This window comes from Kogia breviceps, chromosome 15 (assembly GCF_026419965.1).
Source record: "Kogia breviceps isolate mKogBre1 chromosome 15, mKogBre1 haplotype 1, whole genome shotgun sequence".
Classification (NCBI taxonomy): Eukaryota; Metazoa; Chordata; class Mammalia; order Artiodactyla; family Physeteridae; genus Kogia; species Kogia breviceps.
Window position 1 is genome coordinate 18,240,133 of NC_081324.1, and position 19,980 is coordinate 18,260,112.

Genomic DNA, 19,980 nt, shown 5'->3' on the forward strand with positions numbered 1-19,980 from the left:
AGCCCGTGCTCCACAACAAGAGAAGCCACTGCAATGAGAGGCTCATGCACCGCAACGAATAATAGCCCCTGCTCCCTGTGTGACTAGAGAAAGCCTGCACAGCAACGAAGACCCAATGCAGCCAAAAATAAATAAATAAAATAAACTTATTAAAAAAAAACTTACCTATAAACAAAAGATCATGAAAATTGATCTGAACTCTTGTCACTGCCACAAAATTGCATCAGAAAATGGAGATTAGGATGTTCCCACTGCCAGATGGAATAGGAATGTGGTTAGACGTGGACTCTGATTGCAGACTGCTTGTCTTCCAAGGTGGGCTCTATCACTTAATAAAGTGTAATTGAGGCAAGTTTGTACCACTTACTAAAGGGTTCTGGGTCAAATAGTAACACGAACTCCATAGAGCCACTCTCAGGGTTAAAACAACCAATACTTGAGGAATTCTTAGAACAGTCTTTGGCACATAGTAAACCCAGTATATAAGGGTTAACCTATCGTTATTATTACTTGCTTTTCTCCTGTGGGAGGGCTAAAAGCTATTCTTTTGATGTAATCTTCATTTAAAATCCCATGGGCTAGATTAGACATATCAGTTGGTTTAGCGAGGAATTAGAGATGGAAAGGGAAGATTTCTTTCGGGGCAGCTCCGTCTTTATCTTTATCCCTTTAATCCTTACGAAATTCATAAAGCGGGCATTTGCTATTTGCATTTCACAGACCAGAAAACTGGCTAGAGAGGGTAGAACCTTCTGGGCCAGAACGAGACGTTGAATCAGTAGTGGGTCACGGCACAGCATCGATCTAAGCCTATATGAGAATAACCGAACGTCTTCTCCAAGTGTGGACTTCCTGGACTTAGTTCACTTTCCAGGGGCCAAGAAAAAGATGGATGCGGGTGGTTTAGGAGAGGACCCACATCTCTCTCCAGGCCTAAGAGCTACACCTCGGCTCAGCGGCCTCTCTCCACGCCGCCCGAGTCTCACTAAGAGGGCCGGCTCCACACTGCGGGAGAACCAGGCTCCGGCTTTCCGTCGGGGAGGCCTCCCTCTCCCAAGCCTCCGTCACGGACTCCGACTCCTCCGCGCAAGTCTTTGGAGTTTAATTCCTTAATTTATGTAGAAACTACACTTTTGAGTCAAAGAACAGAGAAGGGCAAGGGCCGGGAACAAGAAGCAACGAGCAGTAACATAGGGCCTGCAAACAGCCCCCAGCCCCGAGAGCCCTTACAGCTCTGGCCCACGCGCGACACCCGCCAGAACCCCGCCACCCGGTTCCTTTCCCGGAGGAGGCGTGGCCCGCACGCGCCGCCATCTTCGTCGCCTCTCTAGGCACTCTGTTTACTACTCTATGGTTGCCCGCTCCCGCCCCGCCCCTCCCCAGTCATTGTCTGGAGGAGCAGCCACGGCCGCAGCGCCTTCTCTTTATAAGTCCGCAGTGCCCGGATGTGAATGGATTACAATGTATCTTTCAGGGAAACCTATTATTATCAATGTGACTCCACAGGGGAGTCAATGGTGATGATCAGGAGGAGGATGATGATGATGATGAGACACCTCTAAACTTGGAACAAGTTTAAGGCTTTATAAGAGGAGAAGAAAAAAAAACCAACAAGATTTGTTTGAGGAAAAATTATAACTATCCTGTGTTGATATTTTTTTTATAAACAATAAGAAAAAGTTGTTGGATTTTTTTTTTAATGATTTCTTTTTTGGGGGAGGGAATTTTGTTGCAGTTTTATGGTGGAATATGCAAAAACCAGAGCCAGGTGCATAATCTTGTATTCTGTGGATATCCCTGGAGCAGAACTGAGTACCAGTTAAAATACTTTTTTGGGGGATACACATGTGAGATACTAAGTACTTGCAGAAGATTTTTGTCTCTCTTTTTAAAGTCACTTTCCTTGGAATATTGTGAGCATATTTGTGGCCATTTAAGGTAACGTTACAATTTGCTGTCAGAGTAAACTGTTTGTAATTGAATTTAATATTTTAAATGTCGATCCCAGTGTTTTATTAAAACAAAAGGAACAACCTATTAAATAATCGCCAATGGGAAAAAGTGTGTGCATGCATTTTGTGTATGTACTCGCACATCTAGCAGTAACAGGGTTTATAGAATGTGTATTTTAACACATGTTAAAATAGCGTATGTTGCATATACTGGATAAAGTACGCTTGTTATTACGAAACGATAGAATTATGCAGCTTAATTTTTATCCTAAAAAGTGATGTGAAAAAGTATGTTTTAAGAGCATGCAGGGCCTGTAATGGTAAATGTTGAATTAAAAACTTAAAGTGCTGGCGAACGGGGACTTAGCGTGCCTAGGAACTCAAGTGTAAAAACAAAACAACATCCACCCTCAAAAATTGCCTTTTTTGTTGTTGTTGAAGTTTGCAGCTATACTATTCTGTGACTTAAAAGGGAGGGGAAAAAAACGTATGTAATTTAGGTTTCGCCCCCAACGCAGAACTACCGACATGAAAATCTCCCCAGCAAAATGTGGCTTGGTTTATATCTGGAAAAGAAAAATATTGTTCCTCTTGGCAAAGTCTTTTTGCATCACGTGTATTTGCAGCCTAGTATAAACTTGCTTTGCCGTGTGTGGATGTGTGAGTGAGAGGGAACGAGAGTCAGAGAAAGGAAGAAGTGAGGGGATGTAAACTCGAATAAATTTCAAAGTGCCTCCGATGGATGAAACGGGCAAAAACTGAACTGTTCAGGCTTCAGATTGTAACTGACGTTCTGAGGGAAAATGAGGTGCTCGATGAAATTTCGTTTGTATTTTTTTTTTTTTTTTGCGCGGCGGGGGAGGTGTTGAGATTTTTTTTTTCTCCGGGGGAGGGGTGCATCCTAGTCAGCCCGACCCGAGCGAGCCGCGTCTCCCCGCCGGAGGCCCCCCACCCATTTCTTTGCTGAACTTGCAATTCCGTGCGCCTCTGCGTGTTTCCCCCTCCCCCCCTTCCCTCGTCCCCTCCCCTCCCCGGAGAAGAGAGTTGGTGTTAAGAGTCAGGGATCTTGGCTGTGTGTCTGCGGATCTGTAGTGGCGGCGGCGACGGCGGCGGCGGGGAAGGAGCGGGCGCGGGCGCAGGCGGAGGAGGTAGAGGCGGTGGTTAGACATGAACGCCGCCTCGGCGCCGGCGGTGCACGGAGAGCCCCTTCTTGCGCGCGGGCGGTAGGTACCGGCGCCGGCGGGGCTCGGCTGGGCTGGTGCGCCGGGCGGCGTGGGGCTCGGGCTCGGCGGCCCCGCACGCGGCTCCGCGCCTCCCGTGCCGCGGGCTCCCGGCTCCCGGCGCTCCCCCTGGAGACACCCCTTCCTCTCCCGCGCCTCTTCCCTCCCCCTCGGCCCTACCCCGCCTCGGCCCCCCCTCCCCGGCAGTGCCACTTGGAGGGACCGATGACTTTGCCAAGGCCCTGACTTTAATTTTTACAGCCCTTTCTTTCACAAATTAGGGTGCTGGACCATTACGGGACCCGACCCTCCACTCCGCTTCCCTCCCCCCCCCCGCTTTCGTCGACCCTGTCACCCCTCCCCGTTTGGACGTGTTTTCACTCCAGAGACGCTCATCTTTAATTTCTTTATAGCTACTTTGAAACGCAGAGGGGAGTGGTGTGTGTGTGAGCGTGTGTGTGAGCGTGTGTGCGTGTGTGTGAGTGTGTGTGGGGGGGTGGGGTGGGGGGAAAGTTGAGACCGGATCGTTCTGAGTAGTTTCTCTTTTCTCTGGGATCCATTCATTTCTCGCTCTACCTCCTGTTGCATAAAATGATGCGCTGAAGAGCGGCTTTTTTTTTTTTTCTTCCTGGATTTGGTTTTATAGTGGATGTTACCAGTTTTGATCGTCTCTTTGGAAATACAATATCAATAGCAGTATTTTTTTTTTGGTTTTTTTTTTTTTTGCTATTGCTGCCTATTCCTTCTTAAAAAAAAAAAAAAAAAACAACAAAAAACAACTCTCCTGTCCCTCCCTCCTTTCTACCTTATTCCCATCCGCCCTCACATCCCTACCCCACAACCCCCCCAGTCTCCAAAAATCCGATTGTGTTTTCTCCAAGGATTGGGACTGGATTTTCTGATTGCGGTTATTTCCATGTTTCTAGGTTTGTGTGATTTTGCTAAAATGCATCACCAACAGCGAATGGCTGCCTTAGGGACGGACAAAGAGCTGAGTGATTTACTGGATTTCAGTGCGGTAAGAAAGAACGGTGGAAACTAACAACAGCTGTGAAACAAAACAAAACAAAAATTCCAAACACTTTAAGCTAGAAACCAATAATAATCTAAAGGACAGGAATAATTTTTAATTGGCTGAGTCCTTGGTAAACATGAAGGTCTTTTTGATAAGTTTTTAACTACAATTTTTGGGTGTGATGGACGATTCAGGCTTTTTTTTTCAGTCTTGATTACTTGCTTTTGAATTCCCTGCCCACCGAACCCCCCAAATAATGGAGTCTCACTCCAATGGAAGGGAAAAATAGACCCCCCTAAAACTGTAAACCACCCCTAAACTTGGCCTTATCAGAACACTGAGAGTACTGATACTTTGCGCACTACTCATTTTATTTACTTATTTTTCCTGAAAATGGAAAAGAGAAAATAGGAGCCCCCAGTTGTCTCAAAGTTTTAAACTGATGATGCTTTGGATTAGTAGGACCTGTAGTCCTCCTAATTGCATCTTTTCCTGGGATTCTGAAAACTCGTGTGCATATGCTGAGCATACATTCTTTAGAACCCCTTAGACGGTCTTTGTAAATCTCAAATCTCGGAGTCGTGAGATCAGCACAAAGCAGAACTTACACACTTGTGGAGTTTGACGACGGAACTTGGTCCTTCTCCATCCCTTTGCTTCCCTTCCCCATACGAAGTCCCAAAGATGTCAGGGGAATTAATTCATTTTTAATGCCAGATGAGTTTGGTGTAAGATGCATTTGCAAAGCAAAATAAAAAGAATCCACAAAACACACAAATAAAATCCAAACCGCCTTCTAAGTGGGGCTCTTTCATGTTTGCTGCCGCTGCTGCTGCCGCCGCTACTATTACTGCTGCTTCTCTTCTAGACCTTTTGGAGAAATGGCTTTGGGAAGTTTTGCCAGGAAACGTAGCCCTTGGCAGCTTTGTAGCCCCCTTTCTGCTTGCTGCACTTTCTCCATTCGTTCCTTTGCTTTTTGCAGGCTCTGACTCAGGGAAGGTGCGCATTATCCACTAGATACGTCGAAGAAGAGGGAAACCAATTAGGGTCGAAATAAATGCTGGAGAGAGAGAGAGAGTGAAAGAGAGAGAGAGAGTGAGAGTGAGAGAGAGAGAGAGAGAGAGAGAGAGAGAGAGAGAAACAGAGAAAGAGAGAGGGAGAGAGAGTCTTGCTTCAAATTGCTCTCATGTTAGAGACGAAATGAGAATTTAGTGCAGGTGGCACTTTTATTTTTATTTGGGTTCACATATGACAGGCAAATCCTATACGGGATGGAAATGGACATTGCCACGTTTATGGCCAAGGTTTTCAATATAAAACAAGCAACTTTCTTCTCCTTTGTAAAACTAGTGTTTTCTAGAGAGCTTGCTGCCCTCCACACTGAATCTTATTCACATTATGGGGACTGTGTTGGTTTAAAATGTAGCCTAGTTCTGGCGATCTAATGAACCTGAGGAAAAAGAAAACAGTGGTAAAGGTTGGGGCGGGTGGGGGTGGAGAGTGATTGGTAATGTTGTGTCTGTTGTAGTTTCAAGTTGTGTGGTGATGTATTTTACTAAAATGAACCCTTAGCATAAACTGAATATTATATAGTGAGTGTATGAAAGATCTTTGATGAACTCGGAAGGCACAAATGTCTTCTTTTCAACAGTAATATTTCTTTGTTTCTTTTAGATGTTTTCACCTCCTGTGAGCAGTGGGAAAAATGGACCAACTTCTTTGGCGAGTGGACATTTTACTGGCTCAAGTATGTAAATTCTTTCTTAGTGTGTAGTTAAATGTTCTTAGCTGTTTATTCACTCATGGTATATTTTTGGCTCTGTTGAAGTGTTCTGAAAAAGTCATTGAAATTTTAGCCTGTAATGATATGGTTATTTCATTATCCATTAGTGGTATAACTTAGGCAAAAACGTTATCTTTTGCAAAATTAATAGTGGGTTTTTTTTTTTTTAAATCAAGGAAACTGTCTCAGAATTCATCACTTACTCTAAATACAATTTTCTGATACAGTTGTAATCAAACACGTGAAGATAAGGCAGTGTTAACGTGGGGGAATAAATTAATGTTTCCTTATTTGAAAATAGAGGGAAAAATCTAACTTTCATGAAAAGGGCAAATCCCTTGTAAATATCAATTTTATTGGGTACTATGTATAATTAACCCTTTTAAAGAAATGAGCACTTAATTTTGCAGATGAATGCTGCGTAGTAAACCATAGCTGTAAATAGAGAGACTTTTGCTAATCTGAGAGCTAAATATGAATTCATTTATATTTAAAATATCCTTTTTGGTGCTTTAGCTTTTGTTTTTTTTAAGAATTTACTTGTGCAATGAATTTTTCTATATTTAAAGTTGCAAATTTGGAAGGACTTTTACATTTTATAAATGAAAGGTCTTTGGCTGATGCTTTAAAAAGACGTTAGCGCTATTCACAAAGGAATCTGTGTGTGCAGTGATTATCTGGTATCTAAGGAGGAGTTTTAATAGGGGACTCTCTGAAGGTCTCTTATTAAAAGTGAAAACTGAAAATATGCTATTCGTTTAAAACGTATTTTTTTTTTTTTTTGTCTAGTGAATTTCATATCAGAAGGAGGCATACATTGTTGCCTGCTGTCCTTTAGGTTCAAGGCTTAAATCCGTTTATGCTTGTTAAACAGCTGTAGTATTTTAGGAGTTCTGGCAGTGGTACATAACAGGACATTAGACAGAGTCCTGTTCTTAAGTCAGACTGGTAAATGTTGACATCGTTTAGCTGTGAGATACCAGTGGAATTGTCTGTTAGCTATTGAAGATAATTTCACATCTCTTAATATTCATTTGGTGTTGTAGCAATGAAAGAAATCTGTTCATCTTTGTGATTTGTATAATTGGTATTTTTTAAATAAAATTAATGGCATTTAAAAGTTGCTCATTTCCAAATAAGTTACTTCTCCTTTTGCTGGCCCCCATAAGTCTAAGGGATTTTTTATCTCTATAACTTGATTTGTGAAATATGAGATGCCTCCTACAGTTATATTTTATCTTTTATTTTGGGGAGTCCACTTTGATTAAAAGGGCTACTGACCATATGTTTGTGTTTTACTGTCCTGGACCCTATTATAATTTTCATTTGGGACTTAAAATTTTTTTTTTTGTTGTATTCGTATTGTATCTTCCAAATTTTTGTATCATGTTCTGTATACAACTTTGAGGGAGAGATGAGTACAAGTATCTCTTGTAGGCAGATTAATTTTTCGTGTTAGACAGTATCAAAACAGTTGCTAACTTTATCTCTGACAGTAAGTTTCTTCATGATTTTCCTTAAGAAAATGTATATTCAGTTGAAATCTGAAAGTAGATTATGTCAGAAAGGCTCAGAGATAGACTGCTTTCAGAGTCAGTGCAAAAATACTCTTTTGTATTTGTAAAAGTTGACACATTTGGAATAATTAAGTATATCAGCTTAGGTATAGTTTAATAAAGTAAGGTGATTTAGAAGCATGAAATTGTGTTACATTTAAAAAGATAACTGTGCATCTGGTCCCTTTTCTATATTCACATTTAAATGAAGTCCTTGCTATGATGTTTAAGTGTTTATAGAGTGTAGGCTGAATAAGTATGAATATGTATTAATGCATTTTGGTAAATGATCATATACTGAAACTTACACAGTTCTTAAGACAGTATATCTGTATACGTAAACCTAGGCAGAGACTTCATCCTTAGTGAGACGTGTTGTGATATTTCCAATGAATATGCTGTGATTATTTTTAAGGTGTTAAACTTTAAGTGATGTTGTACCAGAGGTGTAGTTTTCAGGCTCAAATGTTTACTTGTAAAGGTAAAAAGTGTAGTGCTGATTTTGTTCTCGCTGCTGGATTGAAAATGCAGGGTACCCATCCAGTGCAGTATGATGGGGGACTATAATATACCCGGTACAGATTGGAGGGTTGATATTTCTCATCTGTCCAAGACACAGTTAAGTGGCTTTGTTTCCACTCAGTAACACAGATAAGTACCTTTTAAAGCATAACAAATAAAACATTTAAAAAAAAATGAGGAAAACTGCATTTTGTTCCTGGAAGGATGAACTAGGAAACTTTGGACTGAGAAATAATTTTCTAAATGTACATCAGGTTAATATCCATTGTCCCAAGGGTGCTCAGATGTCACTTCCATGGATAGCTTTGAAACTTGGGTCCAGAGAAAAAAGATCCAAAGTATAAGTGAACCGTTCATATTGGAAAAATCCAGCTCTGTTTTTTTCAAAGTGAGGCATGGTAACGTTTCATGCTTAAAGTTCTCAGTAGCTGTGGATTCCATTCATATAGGACACTCCTTCGTGATTTGCAATGTGAGAATTTAAAAAAGTATGGCCATATTGCCTTTAATCTTTCATTTCACAAACATGGTTTTTCCTACCACCTTAAGAAATGGTGAGGCTGCTAGGGAGAATGGAATGTAACCTGAGCTACAGCCTGACATTCCCAGGGAGCATTTTTCACATGAAAGGCTTTTGTCAACCCAGGAAAGGACCAGCAGTTTTTGTTTGATGTTTGCAGGTGTTCAGCAGAGAGCACTAAAACAATTCAGCCATGATAGTTCAGAGCTTGGATGACCTTAACGGGGAGAATTGGTGGGCTCTGGAATTATTTTTAAGAAATATTTGAAACCTATATGGTGACTTATATAAAGGGATTTCAGAACCATTATATCATTGATCTTAAAACTAGCTAAAAGCATCCACATGCCTGGATGATTGGAAAATTATTCTCATTAAAAAGTAGGATGGCAAAGTTACCAGAAGAAAAAAAAAAATCACCTAGAGTCTATAATTTATTGATGAACAGGGGTTTAATTTTCTAATATAACAAAACTACAGTTTCTTTGGTTACCTTTGAGTCTTTTAGGAGCAAAAGATAAACGTACCAGCTTTGGCATCTTTTACAAAGTAGTTTTAAAGTTGGGGCTCTAAAATTATCCATACTCAACAACAGTCCTGGTCACATCTGTTACATGTATTTACAGTTAGTCTGTGACGGATCCTACATCTTCCTCCCTTAGTTTAAAAGTTGAGCCTTTTCCCCGTAACTGTTTAGTTTTACTTAGGTGTTCAGCATTTGTTAAAGGTGCCAAATGGATGGGTGTTTTAACAATTAAGAGCAGCAGTAAAACACACCACATCCATGTCATGGTCATTTTTGGAAGAGAAAAAACATTTCTTGACATTGACACAAGTTAGTTCACCGATACCCACATGACACCCAAATGGCACATCAGTTTGGTAAATTCAGTAAGAAAAAATAAATCGATCCAATGGGTAGTTTTGTATCACAGAGAAAATTCAAATGGTCAGCATCCTGAATTAATTTCCATCCGTACAGTTTGAGTTCATGGTTATGGCGTGAAAAAACAAATGATCTCCCTTAAAGGTATTTGTGGAGTACGCTTAATTTAATAGTGTGTGTGAGTGTGTGTGTTTTAAACAGCCTTACTATTATAGTGCAGTTCATAATGGTTGTATGGCTTTTGTAAAATACAGAATAATTTAACAGGTTACAAAATAAGCAAAGTGGCATTAAACACATTCTGTTAGAATCATAGAATTTGGGGGATCGAACCCTTTAGAAATAGACAGCCCAGCGCCTTCATTGTACAGACAAAGAAAACTGAGGCCCAAGTTAAGAGGTTCTAAACTATGCCTTTATTTGCTAACCTAAGAAACAAGTTTTGATTTGCTAATTCTATATGGCCCTGCAAATCCTTTGATTGGAGTAATATTGGTTTCACTACTATGTTTTTCTAAATTTGTATTGCGTAATAGGGTATCAGGATATGTGTGCTGATCTTTGTGCCTACAAATGCTTCTAAGTGTGCATGTGCCCTTTGAATGCTTTTTAAGGTTTGGAGCTGAATTTTGGGTTGCTGATCATTCTCTTTTGCCTGATCTGGCCTGTGACTATTTGCAAGGTGTTAGACTGAATAACAGGGGTGGCTGGGCATGATACTGACAGAATTAAAGTGCTTATTACTATGCCAAGTGGTGTGCTATGCACTTTATATTCTTGTATTTTTTTAATCCTCACAAGAACCCAGTGAGATGCCAGGATTACCATGCTCAATTTATAAATGAGGAAACTGAGATTCAGAGATGGTAAACTATTTACTCTCAAGGCAGCCAGAATGAATCAGGTTCTAAACCCAGGTCTGCCTAGCTCAGTGTCTTTTCAGAGACACACACACACACACACACACACACACACACACACACACACACACACACACACACACAGTCAGATATAGCTTATTTTTTCAGTATCTTATAGGCTTAAGGATATATTATTGAGGCTTGGTGTGCAATACTGTTCCTGATCTTTAGAGTAGATAAACTTTAAAAAAAAATATGTTTAAGATAATGATATAAACCATGGCCATTATTTTTCCTAATTTCTTATCCAAACTAGGCTTCTAGTTTATGTTGGATTTCAATGTGACTTAGTATCTCTCTCATATTTTTATTATTTTTTAACAAGGAAAATATAGTAGGTATTTTCAAAGTTGTGTTTTGGTTCTATTGTAAATTGACAGTCTGCTTGGGTACCAGTGAAAATATTTTGTTTTCAATGATTTTAATGTACCTAGTCAAACCAAAAGTTGAGGTAACCAAGCTTGCTCTGTTAATATCTAAAAAAAAAAAAAAAAAAATGAAGGTTTCCTATCTTTAACTGTAAAAAAAATTTTTGCAGTTCCTTGTTAGATCTTTGAAACTTAATATTCAAGAACAAAAACCCTGAATTCTATCTGCATCACTAAAATAAGCAGTTTTGAAGTTGTGGTATGTCTATTACCAGACATGTCCTTAAAATTTTACGTTTTCTAAATTCAGAAGGAAGAAGCAGTACTGTATTTGACATTGACTTAAGTAAATAAAATGCATTAAACAAGCGTAGGGATCCAAGATCTGTTGAGCCTGAAATGCTTAACATTTTTGACAGCATCAGCAAATTATCTTTACCCTACTATTGTAATGAGGAAATCACTTAAATAACAGATGAACAGCTAAGTCACATAAACATATATAATAGAACTATGTAATGAAAGTTTATGCTGTTAATTGCTCAACTCTGTCTTAAATGCTTAGAATCATGGAGCAGTAAAGACTGTCATATAAACAGTTTTGTTTTGAGCTTAAAATTATTCCTTTTTGCTTTCATCTGCTATGATAAACAAAGTAATTTTGGAAGCTTTACAGATCAAACATTTACTCCTAATGGTAAACTACATTTTATATTGGAAGTTTGCGGCCTCGTCCAAGGCAGAGAGTTGAGTCCTGGTGGCCCCAGGCTGCAACGTTCAGTATTATGATGCTATTTAGATCTGTTCCCATAAGCCAAGATAACAGATCTGAAGTTGTCTAATAAGGAACATGGTGTGTTTTGAAATGTTCTTCAGTTTACAAGTCTTGAACCAAAATGTTCTTGGCCAAACCTTTAGAACTTATACCTATATGTTGGGTAAGTCAGATTTTGTACAAAGCATCCAAATGAAGCTAGGTAGGAACAGAAAAAAAAAAATCCCCTCCTTCTTTATTTTTTTGTCTTTTATGAGCTATTTTTTTATGACCAGGTGTTCTTCTAAGTTAATTAGATGGTGCTGAATATTAGAGAAAGTAAAGCACATCTAAGTTATTTTTTAAAAAGGTTTTATTTATTTTTGTTACCGGTTTCTTATTACTCTGAATAAAGTTTTCAAAATTGACCACCAAGTTTATAAGCTTACACGTGGGTTATCCGTTTTCTAAATCTGTGATCCCCCTGAGACTCAGCAGTGACGTAGGCACCTGAGGTTTAGGTGGGTACTTTTCAACCCTATGTCTCTTAATGCTTATGAGAGATGCAAGAGAAATAACAATTTAATCTTTAGAGAAGATTGGTTGACACTTTCTATAAGTTTTACATATATATATATTTTTTAAAATCAGGCTCAAAGGAATAGCAAAAATGTTGAAAAAGGTTGTCATATTTGCTTTCATTTCAACAATAAATAAAGGCCCAGTTCATCAGCATATCAGATACCCAGGTGTGTTTAGAATCAGTTTATATGGATGAACTTAAGGGCTGTAAGAAAGCATTCTATTTAAAGGTGCAGCCACTTGATTGTTCAGATGTCTGCTTTTGTACTTTTGTGTGTGACAATTAACATTTAATGAATGACTTTCTAAACTGCCATTGGTGGTAATTACTATATGCGTTTTATTAACTGCAATCCATTGTTGGATGTGCCTGTATTGATCTGTTTTGCAAACAACCCTTCACACGTTCAGCAGTATTTGTACATTACTTTTTAAAGAACGTGTTTCGTTTGCTGACATTGATTATTGCCCCTAAAATTTTTAGCTGACAAATGCCTCTTCGATCAGAGTGATTTTTTTAATTAAATTAAAAATTCATTGTCTTTTCAACTATAAAAATTTTGCCCTTCTAGCCTCAGGGAATCCCAAAGAAACTGCACAAGATTGCCTTTCAAGTAAAGGATTTATAGAAATTGAGACTTACCAGGAGACTTTAGAGATGTTCTATGATTTTTTTGGTTAAAGAGCTAAGCTTTGGGAGGGTTAAATGTCTTTTTCCCAAATCATACAGTTGGTTATGGGCTATAATAGGACACAAATACAGATGTCCTGACCTGCTGCTCAGGGACCCCATGCTGCTTTTAATTAAGGTTTGGACTCAATCCTTTGGTACCAACTGTATGTTTCTTAGGAGGAGGAAAACTTGTATAATCTTCCATTTTTGAAAAATAATAAAAGTTCAGATCGTGAGAGACGGACATCGTAATCCAGCTCACTTGTCATCACGTGCCCTAATTCGGCTAAGGCAGTTGACGAATAACTGTTAAAATGTATTGTGTTATTAAAAATAACAAAGTAAGACCCCTGATTAAATATCAGGGCTGTAATTTAATCTTGGGGGTTCTGGTGCTGTTCATAAACCATTTGGTTTTTTTCTGTAACAGATGACGTCAAAATACAGCTTGATTGAATTATGACCCTGGGTTACAGGAGCACCTGCTTGTGCCTCTTGACTTCATAGCATGTCAGCATTTCCATTACTAATTTTTTTTTCTCTGACATTTTTAAGTTCGAATAGTTAAGCGAGACTGATGATTGGCATATAAACTTTCAGCCTCCTGGGAAAAGACTATTTTCCCAATAAAACAGAGAAGGTGGTGACAAAGCCCCATTACGGAATACCTTTTAGAATGTTCTTCCTTGCTTTAATCTTCCATTAATTTAAACATTCCCTTTTGGGGTACTTAGCTGAATTGCAAGGCATCCAAATGGAAGGTTTTGTATCTAAAATCTCCCAAGCCAAGACTTAACTACAGGGCATTTCGAGGACTTTTAAACTAGGGAAAGACCTACCTTCTGTGAAGGAAGATATTGAAATGATAGCTCTGGACACTCCAGTTTTCATCTTGTGTAAAATGCTGAAGAGCAAGATGAAAAACACGCACATTTGCATATCTTGTCAGTAATTACTTTTATATCCACTTAAGATGAGTAAAAATTGATAATGAATGGTTTAGAAAGGTCTATTTATTTATATCATTATCTGGAGACTCATAGCATAGCTTCAATTTAGCCCCTCGGGTTTTAATATGTAGCCAGTGGAGATAGGGTGTCGGTTGTGTCTATCTAGCCAGTTATTTTATTTTATTTTATTTTATTGGTGGTACACGGGCCTCTCACTCTTGTGGCCTCTCCCGTTGCGAGCACAGGCTCCGGACGCGCAGGCCCAGCGGCCATGGCTCACGGGCCCAGCCGCTCCGCGGCACGTGGGATCTTCCCGGACCGGGGCACGAACCCGCGTCCCCTGCATCTGCAGGTGGATTCTCAACCACTGCGCCACCAGGGAAGCCCTAGCCAGTTATTTTTTATCTACCTATCATAATTCTTATTGGTGGTTCATCTAATATATATTTTTAGTATATGCTATGTACACATCCCCTGCGTTAGCAATTATAGGACTCAGAGGGCTTTGTGGGAGCAAGGTTCTGCCCTGAGAGGGCATGTATTTTGACAGGAAAGAATAGAAATGTACATGTTTAATTAATACTCACTGTCCAGAAGACAAGTGTCATTAACATTGTGGGAGTTTAGATAAAGAAAAAAACTTATTTCTTGCTGGGGGAAATTAATAATGAAGGTTTCATGGACAAATCGACTCTGATTCTTGAAAGAGGAGGAGGATTTTGACATGGGGGCATTGGGACAGAGCATTTTATGTCAAGATCACTGTGAACCAGGCGCAGAGGAAGGCCATTGCAAAGGGTGGATGAAAGAGAGCAGGTTCCTCAGCTCGGCAGTGGACTCAGTTATGGTCTAAGCACCTCAATCACCTCCAGGCACTGGTTCCTGTCTTGGGCGCCTTTTTTTTTTTTTTTTTTTTTTTTTCCTCTTCTGGTTTTGGGATTTCCCTTTGAGATAATCTAGTTCCTTCCCAAAATATGTGTTTTTAATGGTAGTGGAGGGTGGAGGTCAAGATTTAGATGTTCCCAGTTCCAAACTCTTCCTATTGTATCATTCAGCAGTGGAAATTTTAAGCTAATTTGGAGAAAATGATTTATTTAACTGAATTCTGGCAATCTAGATTCTTTTGCCATGTTTGCCGTTAAATAGCTGTTTCATATTGGCAAAGTGAATAAAATGTATCATACTGACATCACACATAGGAAAAATACGTAAATACCACCCTCTCCTTGAGTATTGGTTAGTTCACGTTACAGTGTCTTTCCCTCTGTGACCTCCTACTGTTTCAGTGATTCCAGTTTCCAGTTGAAGCCAACAGTTCAAGTTCTAGTTGGAATTGGCGTAGGAAGAATTTATTAATGAATGTTTGCTACAGAATAGAAACAAGATTTTTATGACAAAGGGAATATTCTAGACCCCTTTACCCATTTTTTTAAAAAGATGTCAGTTTCGAACCTCTGTCTTCCCCAAACATTTTCTTCACTTTCGAACATAAGGGATTCATATCGGGAATATTTTGCAACCCTTCACCTTTAAACTCAGAGAGAAAACATTTTGGTCATCAGGTGGTAATCATGTTTCAGGACTTAATCTACAATTTCATACATAATCCAGTTTTGCAATTTTGAAAGGGAAGACCGAACAATGTCCATTTCAATCCTTGTTCAAATAATCATTATTTGTTGGGTGCCTTCTAGAACTTCATTGTCTCACTGGTATCCCAAACCATGGAATGCTTTTCTGTTCTTTGGTTGGCACTGTAATTCTTCATTTAGTTTCTTTTAGCTGCATGGTTGATTTTCTTTTGACATCTAATTTCCCCCTGATTTTGTTTACCTCTTATTATTCTTCAATTTATCTTTTCAGCCCATGTGGAACTATTTCTTTTTTACATGGGTGTACATTTTGTAGTGTCCCACTTTAATCCCTAGTAATTTTGGTAGAATTGGTTAAGGTGAGAAATACTCCATAATTACTTTAAGCAATTAATTTTACTTAAAAAATTCGTTATTGTTGATGAAGGCTTGATTGTTTAAAGAATGGTGAAAGCTTCAGAAAAGTGAAAGGGATGAATGTACATAGTTGTTTTTATTTCATTGTGAATATGTTTCACCGGAATAACAAGAGAATTATTAAGAATTATTAACTTTCATGTACTCACTTGTTCATTCATTCATTCATTCATTTAGTAAATGTTTTTTAAGAGTCAAGATTCAAATTGCAGTGCTAGGTATTATGGTGATATAAAGAAGAAAAATTTCAAGGCCAGCATTGCAGTTGGCATAGGATACTGCTGTCATTGGGTACAGGCTCTACATTGATTCACTAAGACAGTGCTTTTCGAATAAGTGACGTCAAAGTGTGGAAGTAGACTTCTTCCAAAGATGCTTTTTAAATATAACTATAGGGGCTTCCCTGGTGGCGCAGTGGTTGAGAGTCCGCCTGCTGATGCAGGGGACACAGGTTTGTGCCCCGGTCTGGGAGGATCCCACATGCTGCGGAGCAGCTGGGCCCGTGAGCCATGGCCGCTGAGCCTGCGCGTGCGGAGCCTGTGCTCCGCAACGGGGAGAGGCCACAACAGTGAGAGGCCCGCGTACCGCAAAAAAAAAAAAAAAATTAAAAATAAATAAATAAATAAATATAACTATAGACTTTACAGTTTTAGCTGAAACATTGAAATCCTGTGTGTGTACTTCTACATGAGTATAAAGGAGGGAGAATGGCCTTGAATGATTATGGAATTTGGACCTTGAAGAGTATTGTTATGATGTACTCTCAAAGTTGGTACCAAAGACTTTTTGGGAGGCAGTGACAATTATGCCCCATATGTTTTTGTTGGTTTTTTTTTGGGGGGGGAATCAGAAATTAAAATATCAGATTTGTAGATAGTGCCCATTTACTTCAAGGGCACTAGATATTTCTTTTTGTTGTTGCTCCCACACTTGAATATTTTAAATATTTATTTAAATATTCATATGCAGGAAGTTACTCATTTACTTTCAGAATTTTGTATTGAGCATCCACCACGTATCAGGTAGTATGCTGGGTGCTAGAAATAAAATGATGAACAAAACAGACACGGTTCTGCATTGGCTAAATGTAGGAGACATACATTCACTGAATAACCAACCAGAGAAATGTCAGCCTCTACATTGAGAGGTGTGAGGCGTTAGATGAGTTCGCAGTGGGGTATCTGACCACACAGTCAGGAGAACCTTCCCTGAAGCTGGCACACCTGACTGAGGTCTGAGGGGGAGGGGCAGGGAAGTGGGCTGGGGGTCAGCAGGGCATGGTGTTTGGGGAGGGGCTAGAGCTTGGTTGGAGCTGAGGCTGGGGAGAGGGAAGGTAGGGGCCAGATCATGCCAGGCTGCGAGGCAGGGAGACTGCGCACTTTCCTCCCACCAGATTTGTGCCTGGGAACACTGACTGCAGCCTGGAAAACACAGCTCAAGGGTAGTCAGGGTGGGTGGCCCGAACCAGCGGTGAGACTTTTGCAGAAACCCAGCTGAGAGATGGGGTTGCTGGGGGAGCTTTCACAGTGGCATTTGCATGTGTGTGTTTGTGTGTGCGTGTGTGTGTGTGTGTGTGTGTGAGTGAGAGAAAGAGAGAGAGAGAAAAACTTTCTATAACTTGAATACTTGAAAATTGACTCCACTTTATATCTTCTAACAGTAACCGTGAGACCGCGTTCAGCTACTGTGTGCTGTCGACTGCCTGTTTTGCACCCAAATGCCACAGAAGTGCTTTTTGTTTTCTGAGCAAAGTGGAAGATTGATTTTGCAATTCTGTTGTGAGGGGGCTGCAGGGGTGGGAGTGGGAGAAAGAGGCAAAAGGGACTCTGCTTTCTTATTGAATGGTCTTCAGTAATTATGCACTACGTAGGCTTCCTCTAGCTTATGTTCTGATAACCAGTAAACATTCTGATGGTTCAGTTCAGCCTGTGGAATTGATTCCATCACACACCTGGGATCAGGTATCAGCACATCCCCACGCTGTCGCTGAGCATCTCTGGTGAACTTTAGGAAGGTGGTAGGATTGGTACGATATTCCATCTGGGATGGAAACGCAGTTTTCCCGATTCTGTCTCATCTGAGGTGGCCAGGCGGGAAAGTTATCTGGTAACTTAGGATTAGCCACAAAATAAAGCCTTTGACACCTCCCAGTGAATAGCCCTGCTTCGCCTTTCTCTCTGACCATCTAGCTCCTTCTCTGCCCCGCTCCCTCCATTTTCTCGCGAATCTTATGGTTTACTCTTGGGAGTCCCCTCTCAACCCACTATGTTTGCTAGTCCATTTTAGTTAGGAAAACTGTCACCATTCTTGCGCGATACTTACTGTTCAAGTTGAAGAAAAACAGAGGTTTTTCCTCCCTCCTTCTCTCTTCCTTGCCATCTTTGCTTCGGCCAGCTAGTTAGAGCGTTGGGGGAATGCCATGGGTATGGGCTGGATCCTGAGAGCCACGCCAGTTAGTGATTCTGGGCCCCGTGACCCAAGAGCTCTGCATGTGCTGCTTCATCAGAAGGGTGCTGAGGGCTTCCCTGGTGGCGCAGTGGTTGAGAGTCCGCCTGCCGATGCAGGGGGCGCGGGTTCGTGCCCCCGCCAGTCCGGGAAGATCCCACGTGACGCGGAGCGGCTGGGCCCGTGAGCCGTGGCCGCTGCGCCTGCGCGTCCGGAGCCTGTGCTCCGCGGCGGGAGAGGCCACAGCAGTGAGAGGCCCGCGTACCGCAAAAAAAAAAAAAAGAAGGGTGCTGAAAGGAGCGAGGTCCAGAACCATCTCTGCTGAGCTGAAGACCCCTTAACACACGTGCCTTGTGCTGGTTAGTAGGTGGAGCTGATGCAAGTGGACGGCATCCACGTGTTGTTCCTGCCTCCTGGAGAACTCCTTCAGCATCCAGGCATGCGCTGGTAGCTCTCCGTTAAAAAAATCAAACAAAATGCAGTTACCTTCCTTTTGGGGTGCGGAGGGCACGCAGGGTGCTTCCACAGTGATCTGTGGTGCTTTATTTTTTTGGAAAGAAAAAAATGGTAGAATGTTATGGTTGACACCTCAGTGCTCGAAATATTTCATAACAGAAACAAAACAAAAGCGTAACAAACCAAGCACATACTCTCCCTCTCATTCACACTCCCTACTGACTGGTCCTCTTTCTTGGTCTCCAGTATAACTAGAGTTTTGTTGACTGTTGGCTACACTGGGTGGCTTCTGTATCCCTTCCTTCCGTATGCTTTTTATAAGTCTTACCCCAACCAAATATTCCAAAACATATTTTATCTTGTGATGTCTGATACCTACAAAATAATACATGTAGCATATATGAATTATGAAGCTAAATGATGGAGTGAAGACCAGGGGACCCACTACTCACTGTCAAAACTAGAGCATCATCAGAACCATCTGGGTCTCTTCCTTATCCACATTCCCCCGTCTTTCCTGCCAGAGGTAAATATTCTCTTTTTTCTTTCTTTTTTTTTTTTTTTTCCTCTTGATGGAGGATTATAAACATGGTATCATTCCTATGTTGTATTGTGCTACTTGCGTTGCATGTTTCAGATTTCTCCATGTTGCTGTGTGTGGCCTTAGTTCATTTTCACTGCTGGTGAATATGCCTCAATTTATTTATGTATTTACTAGTTAATGAACCTTTGGATTGATTCCCTTTTTTGAGACTACACACTTTCCTAGCACCTCTTGACGCACTCCTTATTTTGTTTGTTTGTTTTTGTTTTTTGCGGTACGCAGGCCTCTCACTGTTGTGGCCTCTCCCGTTGCGGAGCGCAGGCTCAGCGGCCGTGGCTCACGGGCCCAGCTGCTCTGCGGCATGTGGGATCTTCCCAGACCGGGGCACGAACCCGTGTCCCCTGCATCGGCAGGAGGACTCCCAACCACTATGCCACCAGGGAAGCCCGATCATCTCTTTTGATTTCCTGTAGATGTCTAAGAGTCAAATTTCTGGGTTGTAGAGTCATGCAAATGTTCCAAATGTAAAGATAGTGCCGAATTGTTTTCCAAAGTTGTTACCAATTTACACTCCTACCCACAGCATAAAAGGTTACTATGGATGCATATTGTTGTCCACCTTTGGTGTTCTCAGATTTCTTAATTGTATCAATCTAGCGGGTGTATGATATAAAATGTATCTCACTGTGATCTTAACTTGCATTTCACTGATAATTGATGAGGTTAAACATCTTTCTGTGTATTTATTTATCATTCATGTTCCTTCTATGGAATCTCCCCATCTCAGTTTTCTTTTGAGTCTGTTTTCTTTTTAAATTGTTATTT

At 40.6% G+C, this 19,980-nt stretch overlaps 1 protein-coding gene across 38 annotated transcripts in view; it reads left to right on the plus strand.

Annotated features, from left to right (window-relative positions):
• Positions 1–1,383: 1,383 nt before the first annotated feature.
• The window catches only part of TCF4 (transcription factor 4), a 362,778-nt gene continuing 344,181 nt past the window's right edge, over positions 1,384–19,980 (plus strand). For 4 of the 38 annotated variants that reach the window (XM_059041428.2, XM_059041438.2, XM_059041450.2 and 1 more), the window contains exons 1-3: positions 2,856–3,175; positions 4,099–4,190; positions 5,862–5,934. In XM_059041428.2, coding sequence (XP_058897411.1) covers positions 4,119–4,190; positions 5,862–5,934 — 145 coding nt within the window. In that variant the 5' untranslated portion in view covers positions 2,856–3,175; positions 4,099–4,118. Of the gene's footprint in view, positions 1,939–2,581; positions 2,761–2,822; positions 3,176–4,098; positions 4,191–5,189; positions 5,492–5,861; positions 5,935–19,980 lie in introns of those variants that run through there. The other 34 variants (XM_067015519.1, XM_067015521.1, XM_067015528.1 and 31 more) reach the window with 26 other exon arrangements.